Source organism: Populus nigra, chromosome 1 (genome assembly GCF_951802175.1).
Source record: "Populus nigra chromosome 1, ddPopNigr1.1, whole genome shotgun sequence".
Taxonomy (NCBI): Eukaryota; Viridiplantae; Streptophyta; class Magnoliopsida; order Malpighiales; family Salicaceae; genus Populus; species Populus nigra.
In genome coordinates this window covers 48604562-48625843 of record NC_084852.1, presented here as the reverse complement: position 1 = coordinate 48625843, position 21282 = coordinate 48604562, and the positions used below count along the sequence as shown (strand labels likewise).

General features: G+C 39.7%; 1 protein-coding gene across 3 annotated transcripts; it reads left to right on the top strand.

The window, feature by feature from the left end:
- Positions 1-511: 511 nt before the first annotated feature.
- Positions 512-4301, top strand: LOC133690736 (uncharacterized). Of its 3 annotated transcripts, none has more exons than XR_009841498.1 (3): positions 512-914; positions 2739-3940; positions 4017-4301. XR_009841498.1 is itself a non-coding variant. In XM_062111014.1 (3 exons), the coding sequence occupies exon 3, from the start codon at positions 2834-2836 to the stop codon at positions 3827-3829; it is 996 nt and encodes a 331-aa protein (XP_061966998.1). In that variant the 5' UTR covers positions 512-914; positions 2387-2554; positions 2739-2833; the 3' UTR covers positions 3830-4301. The 3 variants fall into 3 exon arrangements, 2 of the variants coding, with proteins under 2 accessions (XP_061966998.1, XP_061966988.1); XM_062111014.1 differs by adding an exon at positions 2387-2554 and having other exon boundaries at positions 2739-4301; XM_062111004.1 differs by having other exon boundaries at positions 2739-4301.
- Positions 4302-21282: the final 16981 nt, after the last annotated feature.

The following is a 21282-nucleotide window of genomic DNA, read 5'->3' as shown; positions in this document are numbered from 1 at the left end:
ATCCAACTCAATTCTAGGCCCAGACTCCCTTAAGGCCCAATAACTCTGTTTCAGGCCTGTGAGCTTTCTACCTTTGAAAACACCTTTCGTTGAGGGCCTGGTTGGTGGTGATCTCTTCTCGCGAAGACACGCTCCCTCACGTGTGAAAGAGCCTTTAACCTGTTTATCAGAAGAAGGAAATAAAAAAGAATGTTGTGCCCTTTTTAATAAAATGGTGATTTGTTAAATTTCACCTTTATATTCTCAATATCTTGACTCTTTTTATATAAAATTGTCAAAACCCCCAAATTTCTACTCAATTAAAAAAAAAGCCCAGCTCGAGTCTGGTTTTGTTTTGTAATGTGGAATGGTTAAAGATGTTTTTAGATTAATTATAATTTTAAAAATTATTTTATTTTTATTGTTTAAAATTGTTTTTCATCTTAAATTATGGTAAAAATTTGTATTTGAAAAAAATTATAATTTATAGCTGTTTTTAAACATGGATAATTGAATAATAAAAAAAAAGTCTCACAAATTTCTTGTTTTTGCAAGGGATCTTCCCAACCCCACCTTTATAAAGCAAAAACTCTTCCTACGACCAGAACCAAAGCAATCTCTTATGCCCCTGTGTCTTCTCGTTACTTACCTTTACACGAAATCCAACCTTCTCTCTTCCATTACCCCCTCCTCTTTCTTCTCCTTCAAGCAAAACCAACAAATTTCCACACTTTTTTACATAATTTATTTCACTGTTAAAGTAATTATCTTTGTCGAATAATGAGAGAGTGAAAAGACAGAATCTTGATTTTTTTGGAGGTTGTTTGATTTGTTTAGTGTAATGGGAAATTGGAGAAATCGTCCATCACGTAGATTCTTTAACAAAACATCAACAACGTATTCTTATGACTACCCTGAATCTCCTCCTCACTCAAGTAAGTATTGTTTCGATATGTGATTATGTATGTATTGGTTTTTGGTTTTTTTTTTTTTTTTGCATATATTTAGTTTTTGCAATTAAATTTGAATTGGGTTATGGAACTTATGTGGGATTGTTGGAATCTTTATTTTTCATGATGGGTTTTTGTTAGAATCTGTTTATGTTTGTTTGGTTGATTTGTTTAGTTGGTTTTTGTTTTTCTAGTTGGGAGTTAAAAAATTGTTGCTTTCTTGGTGTTATGTTTGGTAGCTGAGAAAATGGTGGTTAAAGGATGGAAATTTTGATAATTTTTAGTGTTGCATGCTAAGAGAAAACGAAACTTTGATTGGCAAGTTGTTTAATATTAGTTAAAAAAATGAATCTTCATGTCCTGTTTGGTAGCTTAGAAAATGGTAGGAGAGATTGGACATTCATATCTTTAGTGAATGCTGCATGTTAAGAGTTTTTTAAATGCAGAGATGGTATAGTTGGTGTAGTTTCAAAATAGGGTTTTTCATTCGAGGTAAGGTAGATAAGAACAAGAACATGACAACAAGAAAGCAATAGGATTAGGTTTGGATATGCTCGCTATGCTTGTTAGTTACTATTACTTAACATGGAAAGTGATATATATCAAAGAGGCATTTATCACATTACCAAAACTATATCAATTTCAATGTGTTTTCGTCCTAATGCATAGTTGTTAAAGTGTATTCATGATTCGTGATGGTGAGAGTTACACGTGGTAGCTTTTGGGAGAATACTAGCTCAGTTTATACTTGGATTTCTTAGCTGTTCTTCGTTGGCCATGATTTTCCCTTTCCTTTTAATAGTAGCAATTAAGATTTCTTTCTTTTTTCCTTTTGATCAGGTTTAGTACATATACAGATGTTGCTTGTTAGGAATTTATTCTTAGAAGCTGAGAGCAGTTAATTATTCTTGAAGCAAATATTTTACTCTTTCTATGTTCATTGCTTATGTGGCTACGTTTACACATGTGCTTAGCTGTTTGTATGAAGAATACATTGTTTTGGAGGGTGAAGATTTTGTAGCTAGAACTGACAAACGTAAAAGGAAATCTCTTGGGTTGATTTGCTATTATGCTAGCTAACATATTAAACAAGAAATTACATGATATTACACCGGTCTTCTTGAGCAAGGGCAGATCGCATCCTCATTCTGTTGAGTTTTGGCCCACCCATCTCTAAGTTGCTAAAATTGGTGGAGTTTTGGACTTTGGTCAGGTCCAACACTAATAGTGTAATTAATGGTGGAAATTGATTAAGCAAAACAGCTTTTATTTACTATCTGATTTTTGGAAGTCCATACTTAGAGGATCCTTTTGACTAATTTATTGGTATTTTGCATATAATGAGAAATTTGGAGATAAGAATAGAGCAACATGCTTTGAAAAGATTAGCATTATTCTATGCATTTGAATTTGAGCTTATTTTCATCTCCCATTTATCCCTTCTTGTAAATTGCTAGGCTTTAGTGCTGGCAATTATACATGACTTTTCTCTACTTTGGACAAAGCCTCGATGGAATTTCTTATCCTAGCTTCAGTCCTTTACTTCATTGGTTGAGTGGGACTGTGAATCACCACTCTCAGTGAATTCAGAACTCTGCACTAGCAGCTCTTTTGTGGTTTCATAGGTATGGGGATTTTCGAATTATTTTTTCTTCATGTTATGTGGTGCATACAAGATTTTTAAATTATAGGCTGTGTATGAGATAATGCTTGGATGGTTTTTTCTGTTTTGGTAATAAATTCCTTTCCCCTTTATGTTATATACTCTTTTAAGGTATGTTAATTAATTTATCTTTTAACCTTTTGAAGGTTTAGTTGATGATGGTATTCCTTCATGGGAAAAGAAGTTCTGCTCTTTGATTGGATCAGTACCGTGGCGGAAGGTTGTAGATGCTAAGAAGTATATGTATTGCCATGGTAACATACTCAATTGGGATGACTCAGCAGGTGAAGAGGCATTTCATAATGCTAAAAAACGCTTCTGGGCAGAGATTAATGGTGTCTCTTGTGGCATCTCTCCACCTGATCCAAATTTATTTATTGATGAAATAAAGTGGAATGCCTACATTGATCCTGAAGTCATCAAGGACTTGGAACAAGATCTCTTTGTCCCTGATGAGGGAGATACAGGTGGCAAGGTAGGGCGTAAAAACAAAAAAAGAAGGAACTTTGTCTCCATTCCTTCAAATGGGTGTTATGAGAATACAGATGATGTTAAAAATCCTTGGGAAAGTAATAACAATATGCAAAGCAGCTTGTCTTTGATTGATAAAGCGAAGAGCTGGAACCAATGGGATTCTGATATCAACAAATCCAGTAATTTAAATAAAGTTGATAACCCCTGGGAGCGTGGCTTGTCTCAGGAATCTGAAGCTGTGATGGGCAAGACATGGGGTGTCTGTGGTAATAAATCATGGGGATGGAATCATAGTGGAAACCATGTTGATCAGTCAAATGATTGGAATAACAACAGTAACCCTTGGCAGCATAGCCGTCAAGGAGTTGACCCTGCAAATGACAAAGGGTGGGGCAATTTGAGGGATAGTTCTCGGGGCTATAACCAGCATGAATCAAGGAAATGGAATACTGACTGCAAATCTTCGGGAAACGGATTTTTTCAGGGTAGTGGAGCTTCTAAAGATAGAAAATGGGAAGACAACGGCAGCAATTCACAGGGTTGGAAACAGTGGGATAATTATGGTAAAAATACAAAAGGTTTGGATTTCAGAAAACATGGTGGTGGTTGGGAAACCCGGAATGAGGGTTCCTGGCAGAGGGAAGGTGCTCACCAACATATAACTGGCTACGAAAGCACAAGGTTTCAAGGGGATGGTTTAAAAACAGGTCATTCCTGGAGTGGAGGAAGAACTAAGAGGAGGGTTAGTTTTGCTTTTGAATAGCCAATGTTTGTAGAATATTCTTTCTTTTTCCTTTTGCCTGGGAAACAGATGCCTGTGCTGCCAACTCATATTTCTGAAGATGACAGAAATTCACAGCATCAAAGCGAGCAGGTTTTTGCAGATGCCATCAAGCTTTTAGATTTCTGTTTATTTCTTTGACTCACAAAGATATGCTTCTTTTGTGCAGTTCACACTACACCCTGACAAATAAAGAAAGAAACAATCCTACTGGGTGTTCAAAAGTTCATACATGCAATTTCTTCAGAAAATCTACATACAGATTTATTTATTTTTTAGGAATTCGTCATCAATGGTGTATTTAGGCCTCTGGATTGTATCTTGTGCAGTATCATAAATTGAATGTGAACCTGCCCAAACAATTCCCCTTTTGGGTGGTTAATTCTGTACTGACATCTGATTGTTCAAGTCAGGTGATTCGATTATCTCTACTGTTGAAAGTACTTTTGGTACATTTCAGAATTGTGAAGCCAGATGAGGTAATGCTGGACTCTCAGGACATGACATAACTTGTGTATTTTGGTAATGTGTTGTAACCGAAACCAAATGTATCATCACATTTTTAGCTTCAACTTGAGCAAATGGTCAAGTACTTGTCTTGGTTGCTCCAAGGAACCTGTAGATAACCCTGAAAAACTGTGGGAGAACTAAAACGTATGAACATAGAACTTTGCAGACAATTTCATAGAGAAGTTTACAGCAAACAGCTGGTCGAAGGTCAGGAAAGAAGCAAGCAGAAAGGGAGGTAAACTGGCACATAATGATCACATAGGAGTGCTATCCACCTATAACATGGAGTATAATCATCTGAATATAATCTTCCCCTTCTTTTACTGCAAAATGTGATCTGGAAAAGTACTTTCATGTCTGGCTGGTTTAAGGAATGGCAATTATAGCTTCTCTAAGCTAAAACTAACACCCCTAGATTTGCTCAAGAACACCCAGCAGCCATCTAAAGTAAAAATTACACTCAGTAGCTCTCAATTTTGACACAAAATGCGCTCTGAAGTCCTTCTGAAGAATTTCTGGCCTTTTTTTTTTCTTCGCAAACTCTGCAGCTCTTCTTGTTCTACACAAAGTCTCTGTCGTTCTTCAAGTTTTCAATTTAGAGTCTTCTGGTTGGCCTTAGATTAACAATACAGATTGGGGTCTCTTTCAGTTCCGAGTTAGGACGGCAATGACAGCTTGAATACTCAGTTAAAGATGACAGATTCAGTGTTCAGGGTTTTCAGTTTCAGACAAACTGACATTCAAAGATGACATTCCAACAGTATCAGGATTCTGGAGCTGATCAAGGTGCTTTTTACCAAGTAAAAGAAAATACTCAATGTAGAGGAAGTTTTTGTAATCTACTTGTTTGAAATTGCTCCGGAACCAGCTGAAACAACAGATTCAAAACCCTCGGTGCAAAGCATGAACACTACAAAATCTATAAATGACTTTCTAACTGAAAAATGTCAAGATATAATCCCTTAATTGGTGCGGAAGGAAACAATACAAGAAGGCCACACAAAATTCTACCAACACAGAATTCTACATCACCACATAAAAATCATAATTCAAAATCTTATTAGGAAATATTTCTCTTCAATTAGTCAGCAGAAATACAAGCTAGGAATTTTTAAACTAAATAGAAAAAATAAAATTACCCATGCACCACTATCATCCTCATTCAAAAGCACCCAATAATTCCTTCACAACACTTTCCCTCACAACTATATCGGTAGTCGTCAATCTGCCCTTCTCCCATGGGAATGCTAAGCCATAAAGAATCCAAATATTTTCTCTAAGCATGGAATGCTCATCATTCCTTAGGTCCTTAATCCAATAAGTTACATTCCTAGGATTATTAATTAAGCCAGTTAAGCCAACTCTCGTAAACCATCGAAGTCGAAATCAAATCAATAAAATTACCCAGCTCTTTGTTTCCTATAAAAACACTACCTCTTGATCCAGACCCCTGCATATTTGCACTTAAAAACACCACTTTCTTTAACGTTTTAGGCCAATGCGGCACCATTTTCTTTAACAAGAACATCGTTGTTTCAACAAAGGATGGATCGAACTTCATGTCGGATTTCAGAGGTATATCTCTACTTCTCCTTGTGCTTGACAATACCGCAGTTTTAACAGCGAAGATTAATTCACATTGGATACTATCACCATCACCAATCATGCAGTTCAGCCTGGACACATGCAAACTCGAGGAAGAAGGGAAAGAGCAGAGCTTGATTTCAAGAAACTTGAGATTTGCGAACACCTTCATGAGGGCAGGGAATGCTGGTGGTGTAACGTGGTGATGAGACTGCAAGCACAAGAGACTATCTTCATCGTCATCACCACCACCCTCGTTTTGACATAAGGATCTAAGGGCGACAATGTCGATTTTGGAGACGAGGGAATGCAAGTTCTTGCAACAGAGGAATGGCGAATACGGGGTTTTAGAAAAATCTTGTTCATGGTTTCTCGTAATAAAAAATCAAACTTATAAGCTTGTTCAATTGTTCATTTCCTACTAATAACGGTTAAAAATTAAACTTAATTTCTAATTTTTTTTAAAAATAAAAGAATTAATTGATTAGTTAAATTATATGAATCGATTGATTAGTTCAAAAACAGTTAATTGGATGATTTGACATAATATAATATTAAGCGAACCAAGTTAACAATGATAGGAGAAAGTGAAGCCATCCTTTACACTTTAGTTAAAATTATAGGCATCAAATTTATGCCACTTGCCTTGCTCTTGTCTTTTACAAGACAAAGGCAAGGATGCTTGCCTATAAATAGACAGTCCTCCTTGCCATATAAATCACACCAAAAAAAAAGAGAAACAAGAGAGCAAGAAAAGAAAATAAAGGAGAGTAATCCCACAAAATTGTGAGGTATTTGTGAGATAGTAAGTGAGGTGTTTTCTCTTAGTAATAGAGAGATTTCAGTTGTTCTCCTATTAGTAGAGAAAGGTTGTAATTCCCACATTACTTAGTAAAATCCTTCTATACTTGCCCGTGGGCGTAGCCAAATTGGGTGAACCACGTAAATTCTTGTGTGTCTGATTTCTTATTTTATCCTATTCTTTGCCTTTTATCTTGTCGGGTTTGCATGCCAGTATCCTAACATATAATTCCTATTCAAATTAATTTTTTTTTTTATATTAGTTTAATTTTTTAATTGTTTAGAATTTTATATTTATAAAAAAATTATGATTTAACATTATTAAGAAGCATAAAAAAAAGAACTAATAAAGCTAAAAGAAAAACATTTAATAAAAATATATATTCTTCTTAATTTTTTTCTTGTTTTTAGATTTTTAACTTTGCATTACTGTTTTTGATCAAATACAACACATATCTTTCTTCCAACAATAGCTTCCCACATGAACTGGACTCCTTCTTAGCACTCAAAATCACTATGCTACGAAGTGTTTGAGGCCACTGTAGTTTTATTTCATCGTAAAAGGAAAACACAAAACTCTTATAGTGTGTTCAGTTCAACCTCTTTCAATGCAAGACTAAGATACCTGATGGCAAATTATTTAAGATCCTACCCGCCATCCTTCTCACGAAGAAATCCTTCTATACTTGCCCGTGGGCGTAGCCAAATTGGGTGAACCACGTAAATTCTTGTGTGTCTGATTTCTTATTTTATCCTATTCTTTGCCTTTTATCTTGTCGGGTTTGCATGCCAGTATCCTAACATATAATTCCTATTCAAATTAATTTTTTTTTTATATTAGTTTAATTTTTTAATTGTTTAGAATTTTATATTTATAAAAAAATTATGATTTAACATTATTAAGAAGCATAAAAAAAAGAACTAATAAAGCTAAAAGAAAAACATTTAATAAAAATATATATTCTTCTTAATTTTTTTCTTGTTTTTAGATTTTTAACTTTGCATTACTGTTTTTGATCAAATACAACACATATCTTTCTTCCAACAATAGCTTCCCACATGAACTGGACTCCTTCTTAGCACTCAAAATCACTATGCTACGAAGTGTTTGAGGCCACTGTAGTTTTATTTCATCGTAAAAGGAAAACACAAAACTCTTATAGTGTGTTCAGTTCAACCTCTTTCAATGCAAGACTAAGATACCTGATGGCAAATTATTTAAGATCCTACCCGCCATCCTTCTCACGAAGAAAATCTTGGAGAGAAAAAATGAAAGTATCTGAAGGTATCTTTGATACTGAAAAATCCAACAAGTCCTCAGAACCCTCACACGCTGCTATTATGCCTCCAAATACTAGGCTTCCGGAAGATGCACACCATCTTTCTCAGACTCACTCTTCAATATAATACTTCTCTCTCATTCTCAGGACAACACCTTTATCGACATCAGAATGATCTTTTCCAGGGTTTTTCCATACCGAGCCAGGAAAGGGAGTATTTCTATGACTATCTGTCATACTCCATACCAACAGCTGGTCCTTGCTATAGGAAAAAGAATCTCAATCTTCTCTGCATATGGGCTAGCCAGTGGCCATTACTTATCTATATCGCCTTTAGTAAGAGATCCTGAAACAAGTTCATGAATATTTTCCATGTCTACTAGGGGAACAACGAAAGCGATGATAAATACAAAAGTTGTGGTCAATAAATTAAGAATCATCAATACACCAAACCATACAATGTGAAGGCAGTTTTCATTGCTTGTTATTCAACTACACAAGTGATTTTAAAGGCTTTCGAGTCTCTCTAAAATTATAGTCATGGTGAAATCTTGACTCCCAATTTCACAAATTCTCTATAATTAAATAAAAATAGATAGAAGGCTTGTTATTCGATACTCGATAGTATATAACATGGCTTAGTTATCTTTGTCAGCTAATATCAACATCTATGAATATATTTTTATGATCTTATTTATGAAGTTTTAGTGTAATTAGAAGTAATATTTAGCAATTTGTTTGATATTTCAGTAACTATAGTAGTCTAGTCTTTCTCTGCTGAAATTTCTTTCAAATAATGATCAAAATTATATTTTAATGTAAATAATAAAAATTGCCATGATAAACACTACATTATAGTCTCAGACCTAGTTGTAAATTATACTTCAAGAAATTAATAAAATAAATAAAAAGGTAAAGTAATATGGAAGAAGTCAGTAGGAACGTCGAAAAGTAAATACCAAAGGTTTCTTTTCATTAGGGGTAGCTAAGTGTAATCACTTTCTCAATAGGGTTTTTAGATGAAAAGACGAGAAGCAATATGTAAGATACTCAAACATATTCCCCTCATAAAACCCTCTTGCGACCATCAAGTTTTAATCACCCAAATGTTATATTGTAGTTTGCTTCACCATTTCTAGGAAACTTCTTGCAACTTAAAAGGGTTCTTTTGAGGTTTTAGAATAACTTATTTGGCCCCTTTAACTTAGATGGTGCTGGAAGAGGTTGTGGGTTTAGTGTTGGAGCTAGTAAAGGTTTTTGTGGTGGGGCTAGAGCTAGTTCTGGAGAAATTGTTGGTGTTGGAGCTGGTGAGGGTGCTGTTGGCGAGGCTTGAGATAGATTGAGTGGAGGGGCTGGTGGGTGTTGATTTGGAGGTGGTAGAGGTGGAGGAATATGTTGTGGTTCTGGTGGTCGGCTTAATGGTGGGTTCGGAGGTGGTTCTGGTGGCAGGCTTAATGGTGGAGCTAGAGGTGCATGAAGAATGGAAGGAGCTAGGTGATGATGATGGACCAGGTGATGGAGCTAGTGGTGTGTTCAAATTACAAGAACTTTAGATATTGTAATTTTAGATAAATGTGTACAAATTTATTATCACCTGGTCAGTACTATCCATATTCAAATATCTACTCAAAATTACTATCCATGACAGATCCGAACTCGATCACGTACGAATCTTAGATACCTGAACCAAACTTGATTAGATTTCGAGTATCCACTAGGTATTCATAACCCGACTGTATTGGCAGTGATCATCATTGCAGATCTAATGGCTGCCGGACTCCAATATGGGTGTGCAGATTTAAGCAAGGTTGCGACACCACTTACATGAAGGCGTTCCATTAAAGTGCTAGAAAGAAGGTTGAATTCAGTGTACCTGAATCAATTTAGTTAGACAAATACCATCAGTCCAAGCAGGAATTAAATGAGCATCGTAAACTAAACCTTCACCGTTAGAAATTCCATTAGCAAGAATCAACACCTCCAGCTTTCTTAACAACCAACCCTTTTTCCACTCTTGCACTACTTCCGTGATCACAGACAACAATTTTCCCCTTAAGATCCAACAATTTTTTAGAGTTTTTTTAAAACTGGTTAGATACCGGAAGGGATGGTTCTCCCAGTAGAGAATTCGGGGTTCAAAGAGGCTTAAAACAGGGCGACCCTCTTTCACCTTTGCTATTTGATATTGCAACAGAGGGATTGATTATTTGTGCTTTTCCACAGAGCTTCAGCTTTAGATTACTCCAGGGGTATTGATCAGTTTAATCCTGGAGATTTTATAACCCATTTGCAGTACGCGGATGATACTTTGATATTCATTCCAAATGATTTCAATTCTTTAATTCATGCAAAGAGAATTCTAAGATGGTTTGAGCTTATCTCGGGTTTGAAAATAATGAGCTTATCTCGGGTTTGAAAATAAACTTTTACAAAAGCTCTTTGGTGGGAATAAACTTGGCTGAAAACTAGTCTGGTTCCTTGGTGCATCTCAAGTACTGATCATATTTGAAGAATATATATGGCGAGATGAAACAAGCACTGGAGAGTGAATCGGCATGGTTGATTAACTTCGTTGATGAAATTAGACCTTGGAATACAGTTGATTATGCCATTGACAGATTGGCTTGGATATCAATTGTTGGGTGGAAAATGGAATGCATTGGCAAAATGCTACATGGCTTTGGCAGGTTAGTTGGCACCAAGAACGTGGAAATTTTAAATACAGTAATCAAGATGCATCTCAATGGAGCTGATTTCAAAATCAAAATTGGTGAAATAGACTCTACTCATTATCCACTCCCTGAATCTATATCATATTCCATGGCCAGTCTCTCAACCTACATCGTACAGGATAAAGATGAAGTCTCAACAGAAACCTCAATTGGAGAAAAGCAATGTGAAATTACAGCTTTCGCAACATCACCTTGCCATATCCAGTTCCAAACTTTGTCGTTAATAAGATATCCGAGAGGTCTATCGGATCACTGCCAATTCTGTTGAATATTAAACTCAATCTAGATAGTTAAGGAAGGCAACCACCAGCCGCCACCGACCAGCCGCCAGCCACCAGCTGCATGCCGCCAGCCGCCTTCACACCACCGTCCATAGCCGCCTTCACACTTGAAGGTTGAATTATCTTGTTTTGAATTCGTGTATAAATAGCTAGCTAAGCTTATGTTATTTTGTGTGGAGAGAATAGAGAGAAACACTAGAGAGAAAGAGAGGGTGTGTATTGTTAAGCTTTTGTGTTAATTAATTGTAAGCTTCTTGTTCTTGTAATAAAACCTTGTGTTTTATCTCCTCTGAGTGTTTCAAAGCCACCACTAGTGGTTTCTCCCACCAACAATTGGTATCAGAGCCCCGTTCGTCAGAAAACAGAAGTGTTTTGGGAGATAGCCGAATTTTCAAAGTTGTCCAAAACAAGTTTTGATCATTCCACCATGTAGATCTCATCCATACGAACTCACTGGCGCAAGAATCAGCTTGATCGGAGACGGAGGTAGCCTACACGCGCCACCTGAAGATTCTGACATGTTTGCCCACGCGCAGTCACGCGCGCTAGAGGTTGAAGACGAGTTCCGTCCACGCGCGCCATATTGGAGCCGTTTACGCCGAGCCCAGCCGAGCCGTAAGCCGCGCCTCCAGCCGCGCCGAAGAATATTCCATAGAATATTCCCTTTTCAAGCCGAGCCGCTTTCTAGCCGCAGCCGAGCCGATAGAATATTCCACAGAATATTCCCGGTTCAACCCAGCGAACCGCTCGCCGTACAGAATTGGTTTTTTGACCGGTTCACCCATTTTCTGACCCGATTTATACAAAGTCAGACCGATTCCCTACTATTTCTACCATTCTGGATCGATCTACAGTGTCCGTTTTGGCAAATTCAATTTCCAGAAGGTGATATAGGCATTTAAAGAGCAAAATGACTACAGAAAGTACACAAACACTCATCCCGAAGCTGACCAAAGACAACTATGATAGTTGGTGCATTAGATTAAAGGCATTCCTTAGTTCACAAGAGTGTTTGGAGATTGTACACTATGGTTATGATGAACCAGAGTCCAAAGAAGAAGAAGATGCTTTACAAGAGGCACAAAAGCAAGCTCTGAAAGTCAACAGAAAGAAGGACAACAAAGCAAAGACCATCATCTACCAAGGTCTTGATGAAGATACATTTGAGATCATAGCTTCCGCTGAAACATCACATGATATATGGGAGGCTCTCCAACAAAAATACAAAGGTGCTGACAGAATCAAGAAGATTCGTCTTCAATCTTTGCGAGGTGAATTTGAATTATTGCAGATGAAGTCCTCAGAATCTATTTCTGATTATCACACAAGGATTATGGTGATAGTCAATCAGATGAGGAGAAATGGAGAAGCCATTATAGATTCTCGAATTACTGAGAAAATTTTGAGATCCCTAGATCCAAAATTTGATTTTGTTGTTGTCGCCATTGAAGAGTCCAAAGAAGTGGACAAGTTGACAGTGGATGAACTTATGAGTTCTTTGCAAGCTCATGAGCAGAAGATTGTAAAGCAAAATGGAGATAAGGCCATCGAGCATGCCTTACAAGCAAAGCTGTCTCTCAAGGATAGATATGAGCAAGGGGAGACTTCAACAAGTGGATATACCACTCAAGCAGGAAGTCAACAATCCAGAGGAGGATTCCAGAGATTCCAAGGAAGAGGTTCTTGGAATACAAGCTTTAGAGGAAGAGGTGGTAGAAACACCACCAGAGGAGGTAGAGGACAACAAGCATTCACTCTTAGAGGAAGAGGAGGCGGTTACAATAACCGTGACAAGAGGAATATCCAATGTTATAGTTGCAATCAATTTGGGCACTATAGCACTGAATGCAGAAGGAAAGCTCCGTTGGAGATACGCGAGCAAGCCAACTATGCAGAGAAGGATGACAGAGAAGAAGCTGCATTTCTTGTCCAACAAGAACTTGGCGAGAAACAGGAAAATATGTGGTATCTAGATACTGGAGCCAGCAATCACATGTGTGGCTATCGAGAGTTATTTGGGATCTAGATGAGACCAAGTAAGGTCTAGTTACTTTTGGAGATACCTCAAAGGTTCCATTCAAAGGTAAAGGCAGCATCCCAATCAAGTTGAAGAACGACGATTCCAGCTACATCACCAATGTTTATTATGTCCCAGCCATAAAACAGAACCTGATCAGCTTAGGTCAACTTATGGAGAGAGGTTATACTTTTTACTCGAAGAATTGTCATCTGACAATTAGAGACAACAATTGGAGATTAATGGCCTATGTGAAAATGTCCAAGAATAGGATGTTTCCTTTGAACATCCAGTATGATGCAGCAAGGTGTTTGAGTGCCATCACCAACAGTGAAGAATGGCTCTGGCACCTGAGGCTTGGACATCTGAATTTCACAAGTCTGAAGATGCTAGCAAGTAAGAAGATGGTCAAAGGTTTGCCCCACATTGATCATCCAGATGAAGTCTGTGAAAGTTGTGTCCTCAGCAAACATCACAGATCCAGTTTTGCCAAAGAAGTCAACTGGAAAGCAAAGAGGCCACTGGAGTTAGTACACACAGATGTGTGTGGCCCAATAACGCCTATGTCGACTGGACAAAATAGGTACTTCCTCCCTTTTATTGATGATTTTAGTAGAAAGACGTGGATATACTTTTTGAAGAGGAAGTCATAAGTATTCAATTGTTTTAAAGATTTTAAAGCAATTGTGGAGAAGCAAAGTGGCTACATGATCAGAACAGTGAGATCTGATCAAGGTGGAGAATATACAGCAAATGACTTTGAAGCCTATTGTACATAACAAGGCATCAGACATCAGACAATACTAGCTTATACACCACAGCTGAATGGTGTAGCTGAAAGGAAGAATCACACGATTCTTGACATGGCAAGAAGTCTGCTCAAAGCAAAGAAGTTGCCCAAGCAATACTGGGCTGAAGCTGTATCATGTGCAGTGTATCTACTGAATCGCTGCCCAACCAGAAGTTTGCAAGGAGTCATTCCAGAAGAAGCATGGAGTTGTCACAAACCAAGTGTTACTCATCTACGAGTTTTTGGTTGTGTGGCATATGCAAAGATCCCAGATGCAAGAAGGAGAAAGCTCGATGATAAAAGCGAGAAATGCATCTTTGTCGGATATGGTGAAAGAAGGATGGGATACAAGCTGTATAATCCCATCACGAAAAAGGTGATTATGAGTAGAGATGTTATCTTTGAAGAAGATAAATCTTAGGAATGGAATGATGATAAAGAAGCAGTCAAATGGATCAACATTGATTTGATCCTTGAAGATGAAGAAGTACCAACAGTACTTGTCGAAGAATCGATTGTGCCAGCAGCTGAACCACAAAGTCCGGTACACAGATTCCCTGTATTCAACAGGAGGAACACACCAGGAGCATCATCATCAACACCACCATCAGCATCCTCATCAGAAGAACCAAGAAGGATGAGAAATCTTGAAGAGCTGTACGATGCCACTCAAGTAATGGAAAATACAAATTTGTTTTGTTTCTTTGCAGATAGTGACCCATTAAGCTTCAATGAAGCTGTCACAGAAGAGAAATGGATTAAAGCAATGGATGAAGAAATACATGCCATTGAGAAGAATGATACCTGGAAGCTGACTTATCCACCAGAAAGCAAGAAAGCAATAGGTGTCAAATGGGTCTATAAGACAAAGAAGAATGCAAAAGAAGAAGTGCAAAAATACAAAGCCATTGAAGAGGGAAACATTTATCAGAATGAAGTTCATACTTGGCATGACATCCCTCGATTGAGTTTAAAGGGGAGATTTGTTGAATATTAAACTCAATCTAGATGGTCAAGGAAGGCAACCACCAGCCTCCACCGACCACCCGCCAGCCACCAGCTGCATGCCGCCAGCCGCCTTCACACCACCATCCACAACCGCCTTCACACTTGAAGGTTGAATTATCTTGTTTTGAATTCGTGTATAAATAGCTAGCTAAGCTTATGTTATTTTGTGTGGAGAGAATAGAGAGGGTGTGTATTGTTAAGCTTTTGTGTTAATTAATTGTAAGCTTCTTGTTCTTGTAATAAAACCTTGTGTTTTATCCCCTCTGAGTGTTTCAAAGCCACCACCAGTTGTTCCTCCCACCAACAATTGGTATCAGAGCCCCGTTCGTCAGAAAACATAAGTGTTTTGGGAGATAGCCGAATTTTCAAAGTTTTCCAAAACAAGTTTTGATCATTCCACCGTGTAGATCTCATCCATATGAACTCACTGGCGCAAGAATCAGCTTGATCGGAGACGGAGGTAACCTACACGCGCCACCTGAAGATTCTGACCTGTTTGCCCACGCGCAGTCACGCGCGCTAGAGGTTGAAGACGAGTTCCGTCCACGCGCGCAATATTGGAGCCGTTTACGCCGAGCCCAGCCGAGCCGTAAGCCGCGCCTCCAGCCGCGCCGAAGAATATTCCATAGAATATTCCATTTTCAAGCCGAGCCGCAAGCCGAGCCGATAGAATATTCCACAGAATATTCCCGGTTCAACCCAGCGAACCGCCCGTCGTACATAATTGGTTTTTTAACCGGTTCACCCATTTTCTGACCCGATTTATACAAAGTCAGACCGGTTCCCTACTATTTCGACCATTCCGGATCGATCTACAGTGTCCGTTTTGCCAAATTCAATTTCCAGAAGGTGATATAGGCATTTAAAGAGCAAAATGACTACAGAAAGTACACAAACACTCATCCCGAAGCTGACCAAAGACAACTATGATAGTTGGTGCATTAGATTAAAGGCATTCCTTAGTTCACAAGAGTGTTTGGAGACTGTACACTATGGTTATGATGAACCAGAGTCCAAAGAAGAAGAAGATGTTTTACAAGAGGAACAGAAGCAAGCCCTGAAAGTCAACAGAAAGAAGGACAACAAAGCAAAGACCTTGACAGACCTTAAAACATGGTGATTGTCACAGGGTCAATTTTTTGCTCTCGCAACAGACCTTGCGCGGCAGTCTAGTCCCGCTAGACTCAGCCTTTCCCTCACCGATTCTCTCGTGTTTTGCCTACGACTAGTTTGTCGCACAACCCAAGAGATCCCAACACTCTTTCAACGTCATAAGCAAGCAGAATAACACAAAGGAATATGAATAGAATAAAAAACACAACAGATTACAGGAATAAGTCCCAACCTTTTCATTAACTCAATTAAAAGATTACACAAAGTCCTTCTTGTGTGCTATGCCCAATCCGTTCTGCATGCTACACATTTACAGCCTATCTATTTACAAGATAATGGAAGTTATAAGTATAAACTGCCTCTAACTCCCTGCACAGCTGGAGCACCCATTATCCCATGTTCTGCCAACTTCTTCCCCACATAAGAAACTGCCGATAACTGCTCCCAAAATTGCAGCAACTGCATTGGCAAGTTCTCCCACAAGCCAACTGCCCACTGCCAGCACACATGCTGCCAGCGTAACTACCTCGCATGCCTTGGACCGTCCGCTGTCCAAGTTATCGTCAGCCTCTGCTGCCGAATTCCTCGATGCTGCCGAATTCGCTAGTGTTGCCGAATTCCCCACTATCTCATTGTGTCATCCCAGCACTGTTTCGTCAAGCCTTGGACAATCCTCGCCTAAGCCCCAACTCTCGTCAGCTCACTGTTGTGCTAGCTGTTGCGTGCTGCCGCACACGCATGCTGTCGATTTTCCCTACTGTCATGCAGGCTGCCACCCCATAGCTATTGTCCAACAATGCTTTTCATCAGCCTATACCCTGATGGATTTTAACCCTGTGACAAACCTCCCCCACCAAAAGAAGTCGACGTCCTCGTTGAACCAAGTCTGAAGCACCTCTGCCCCAAGTTTGCACCACTGTTCACAGTTCAAGATTGTCCACACACAACCTCTCGGCTTCACCCATATTCTCATCCAGAATGTCGTCCACCGATTCTGTGATGCCAAGCTAACATCCCCTTCGTTAGCTCCTACCAACACCCAAGCTGTGCTCAAGTCTTCTCTCGGTTCCAGTTTGTATCCCATAGGTTAAACCAAACTTCGAGTCCTGCCCAAAGCTTACGAGATCAATGTCCTCAATCTTGTCTGGACACCAACAATGCTGTAACACCCCCATATCACATTCTGCCATGCTCCTCCAGAATTTGTATGCAACTTCCCCAAGTCACACACTAGCTATCCTCATTCGTTAGCAATCCCACATGCTAATTCGTCCATCGCAAGCCTGTTTTCATGAAGTTTAGATGTTTCCTCCAGCACCCAAGGCTTCCATTCCTTTCCTCATGACCAACACCACCATACGAAACCACTTCAAGCATCATGTGAACTCCCATACGGACACACAATACCTTAACTGTCCATTATGCAAAACCTGTAAGAATTCAATGAGACAACACATTCGGTGATCAACCAATTTTTGCGTCGAAGTTCTTTCGTCAAGTTCCCAACCAAACCTGCTCAAGCATACAACACATAGTACCCAACATCAAAATCCATCTGACCTGCTTTCCATAGGCTACTGTCATACCCAAGACACTTCATCAGCCCCACAAAATTTTGTTGACGCAACAACACCACACTGTTTCAGCCCCTGTCACATGTTTCGTCCACCAAAAATCAAAACAATGTTTTCCAACAACAGCTAGGCAATCTGTCTTCGTCACCCTAATTCATCCATCGTCAAGATGCACAGAAATGCCCCCTCCCCACCAAAGCAGTGCACCAAACCATCCTCATCGACGATTCTGGCTCCTCAACTGAACTCACTATATCAGCTGTCGAATCTGTCATCCTGATCAGCCCATCGTCAAGACATCCAGACTCCCAAACCACACACTATTTCCTAGCTTATCCATTAGCCAAGACACCCAGCATACTGTCTTGCTTCCATCACCCCGTTGTCCACTGCCGAAGTGCACAAAACAGACTTCGAATCTGCCCCATCACAGGCAAACTCGCCCAGCCCTTGCCTACCTCCTCCAGGCTGGTCCCAACATGATTGAAACTCATCTCAGCCATTAAGCACACGCATGAGATTCGCGTATGTCGTGTCCTCATCGCCATCTTCCACAACAATAGCGTTGAGTGTCTCCCTCCTCGGGCATTCCCTAGTAAAGTGATTACCCTCACATATAAAACAGCATAGATTCGGATTCATACCTTTTCCCTTGGCATTCACATCTTATCTTCCCACACCAGCAGCCTGTCGAGGTTCTTCCCCACCGAATCTCTTCTTCCTTTTCATCTCACCCATATCTCTAGGCCTCGACGAAACCCCAGAAACTCCAGTAACCCCTTTGCTGGACTCTGCTCTAAAGTCTGCCAATCCATCAGTAGCAGCAATGGCGGATGACAAGTCCGAAATCTTCCACCTCCTCAACTCCAATTGTGCCCACGGCTGAAGTCCCGATAGAAAGTTGAACATTTTATCCTCCTCGGACATGTTATTAACATCAAGAATTAAAAAGCTGAATTTCTTAACATAATCCCTTACCGACCTGTCTTGCCACAACTTTTTCAAGTCGTCTCTCGCAATCCAGGAGGTATTGTTGGGCAGAAACTGCTCCTTCAACTCTCGTTCAGACTCTCTCATGTCTCTACCTTCGGCTTACCAGCATTCAAGTCCTCCTTGGTCCTTGTTCGCCACCACAACTTCGCATCACCCGATAGATACATCACCGCGATGTCCACTTGACCGTCCACACCGATCTTGGCCACAATAAAGTAGTGCTCCATATCCCACAAAAAGTTCTCAAGATCCTTCGAACTCCTCGCTCCAGCAAAGGTTTTTGGTTCTGGAACTTTCGGCTTAGAAGAGCCAACGCCTACAGCAGCGTTTGCGACTGCCTTCTTCAAGACATAAATCTCTTCCTCGACAACCTGCCATTTGCGACCTGATTCTGCCGCGAGTTCAACATACTGTGCAGTAGCCTTTTCAGCGATATCCATAGCCAATTCAAGTCGCTCCTAAACTGAACGATCCTCATGCTCAGGAATATCCCCCATCAAGCCCTCTAGACGGAGTAACCTTTCCCGAATAGTCTCCATACCTGCCGGCATAAGACTTCAAGCCACCAATTTCACAAATTATCCCAACAATGGCTTCGACAAACCAATCCTTCGATCTGCCACAGAACTGTCTCATTGTCCTTCCAAGAACGTAGTCGCACTCTGATACCACTTGTCATGGGGTCAATTTTTCGCTCTCGCAACAGACCTCGCGCGGCAGTCTAGTCCCGCTAGACTCAGCCTTTCCCTCACTGATTCTCTCGTGTTTTGCCTACGACTAGTTTGTCACACAAACCCAAAAGATCCCCACATTCTTTCAATGTCACAAGCAAGCGGAATAACACAAAGGAATATGAACAAAATACAAAACACAGCAAATTACAGGAATAAGTCCCAACCTTTTCATTAACTCAATTAAAGGATTACACAAAGTCCTTGTGTGCTATGCCCAATCCGTTCTGCATGCTACACATTTACAGCCTATCTATTTACAAGATAATGGAAGTTACAAGTATAAACTGCCTCTAACTCCCTGCACAGCTGGAGCACCCATTATCCCATGTTCTGCCAACTTCTTCCCCACATAAGAAACTGCCGCAAACTACTGATAACTGCTCCCAAAACTGCCACAACTGCATTGGCATGTTCTCCCACAAGCCAACTGCCCACTGCCAGCACACATGCTGCTGCCAGCGTAACTGCCTCGCATGCCTTGGACCGTCCGCTGTCCAAGTTATCGTCAGCCCCTGCTGCCGAATTCCTCGACGCTGTCGAATTTGCCAGTGTTGCCGAATTCCCCACTATCTCATTGTGTCATCCCAGCACTGTTTCGTCAAGCCTTGGACAATCCTCGCCCAAGCCCCAACTCTCGTCAGCTTACTGTTGTGCTAGCTGTTGCGTGCTGCTGCACACGCATGCTGCTGATTTTCGGTACTGTCATGCAGGCTGCCACCCTGTAGCTACTGTCCAGCAATGCTTTTTGTCAGTCTATACCCTGATGGATTTTAACCCTGTGACAGTGATCCTCTTTCACCTTTGCTATTTAACCATTTGGTAGCATATAAGATGACTTCTCTTATAATATTGTTGCGGATGATCACTCCTAATTCCACCTTGTAGATGGGAATTAATGCTTATATCCTGAAGTGTAATGTTATTAAGTTGTACCATCTAAGATTCTATATCAATTGAAGGATCAAAGACATCCTACATGGGAAACCTATATATGTGGTAATATCAGCTGGTTGCTAGGCTGTATATTTTTATGAGCATCAGCTGATCTCTTGACACCTTGTTTGTTAGGAGGGATTAAGAGAAGGATGGATGAGAGGAGAAGGTTTAAGAGGAAGGGATTGGATATATCCTTCTTCTATATATGTAAAGTATAGTTGTCAAACTTGCGCCAAGTATTGACTTGAAAAAAAACCTAAATCATTAAGCCTAAATTATCGAGTTAATTTAATATAATTTTTTTTATAAAAAAATTCTTGAAATTGACTTGAATAGGCGGTCAAAATCATGTATGATCAGGTTACTGTTACATGCACAAATTGAGCCAAAGAGAGGCAGGTAGATTTAAATTGTTATAATCGTTGTTAAAACGCTTCGTTTCAATTATTCACACTGTTGCAAATAACTAACTACAAGCACACGACTTGTGTGTGCTCTCATGCTAGAATAAAGGATTAATTAGTTAAGGGAAACACTCTGGAAGGAATGTTGTATATATATGGCACAGCTGTAACAAAGAGGGAATTTATTGAAAAACATGATGAATGGCTATTGCCATTGCCCACACTGTTTTCACTATTACATTCCTTATTCTCCTTACGTAACAACCTTGCCTAAACACTAGATTCTATTCCAGTAGGCTCCATAGCAATATCAATTGTATCAACTAGTATCAGAGCTTGCGAACCTTGAACACCAGCCATGGCTCCAGACACCAGAGCACAGGATCTAATTAAGGCGCTTGGAGGAGTCTCTTGAGTCTGCCAACAAGGAGCATGCATTAAAATATGAGCAAGTAACCAAGTTATTGGAAGTGTATGGTTAGAAAATGGATGGTCATGAGGTTAAGTTTGGGGAGATCAAAGACTTGATCAGTGGCTTAACGTTCCAGCAAAGCTCTTTTCTGCAGAAGCTGAGCTTGGGAAGGGGTGAACCAATTTCTAACCATGAGCAGCCAGGTTGCTCCAATGGAGTTACCAGGAATTGTTGGACCAGGGAAGCAGATCAACATCCTTAACAGG

Bases quoted from the DNA above. Each gene is read 5' to 3' on its own strand.
- LOC133690736 (XM_062111004.1), top strand. From the start codon at position 821: ATGGGAAATTGGAGAAATCGTCCATCACGTAGATTCTTTAACAAAACA. The intron at 915-2,738 runs GTAAGTATTGTT...AACCTTTTGAAG, and splicing joins TGAATCTCCTCCTCACTCAA to GTTTAGTTGATGATGGTATT.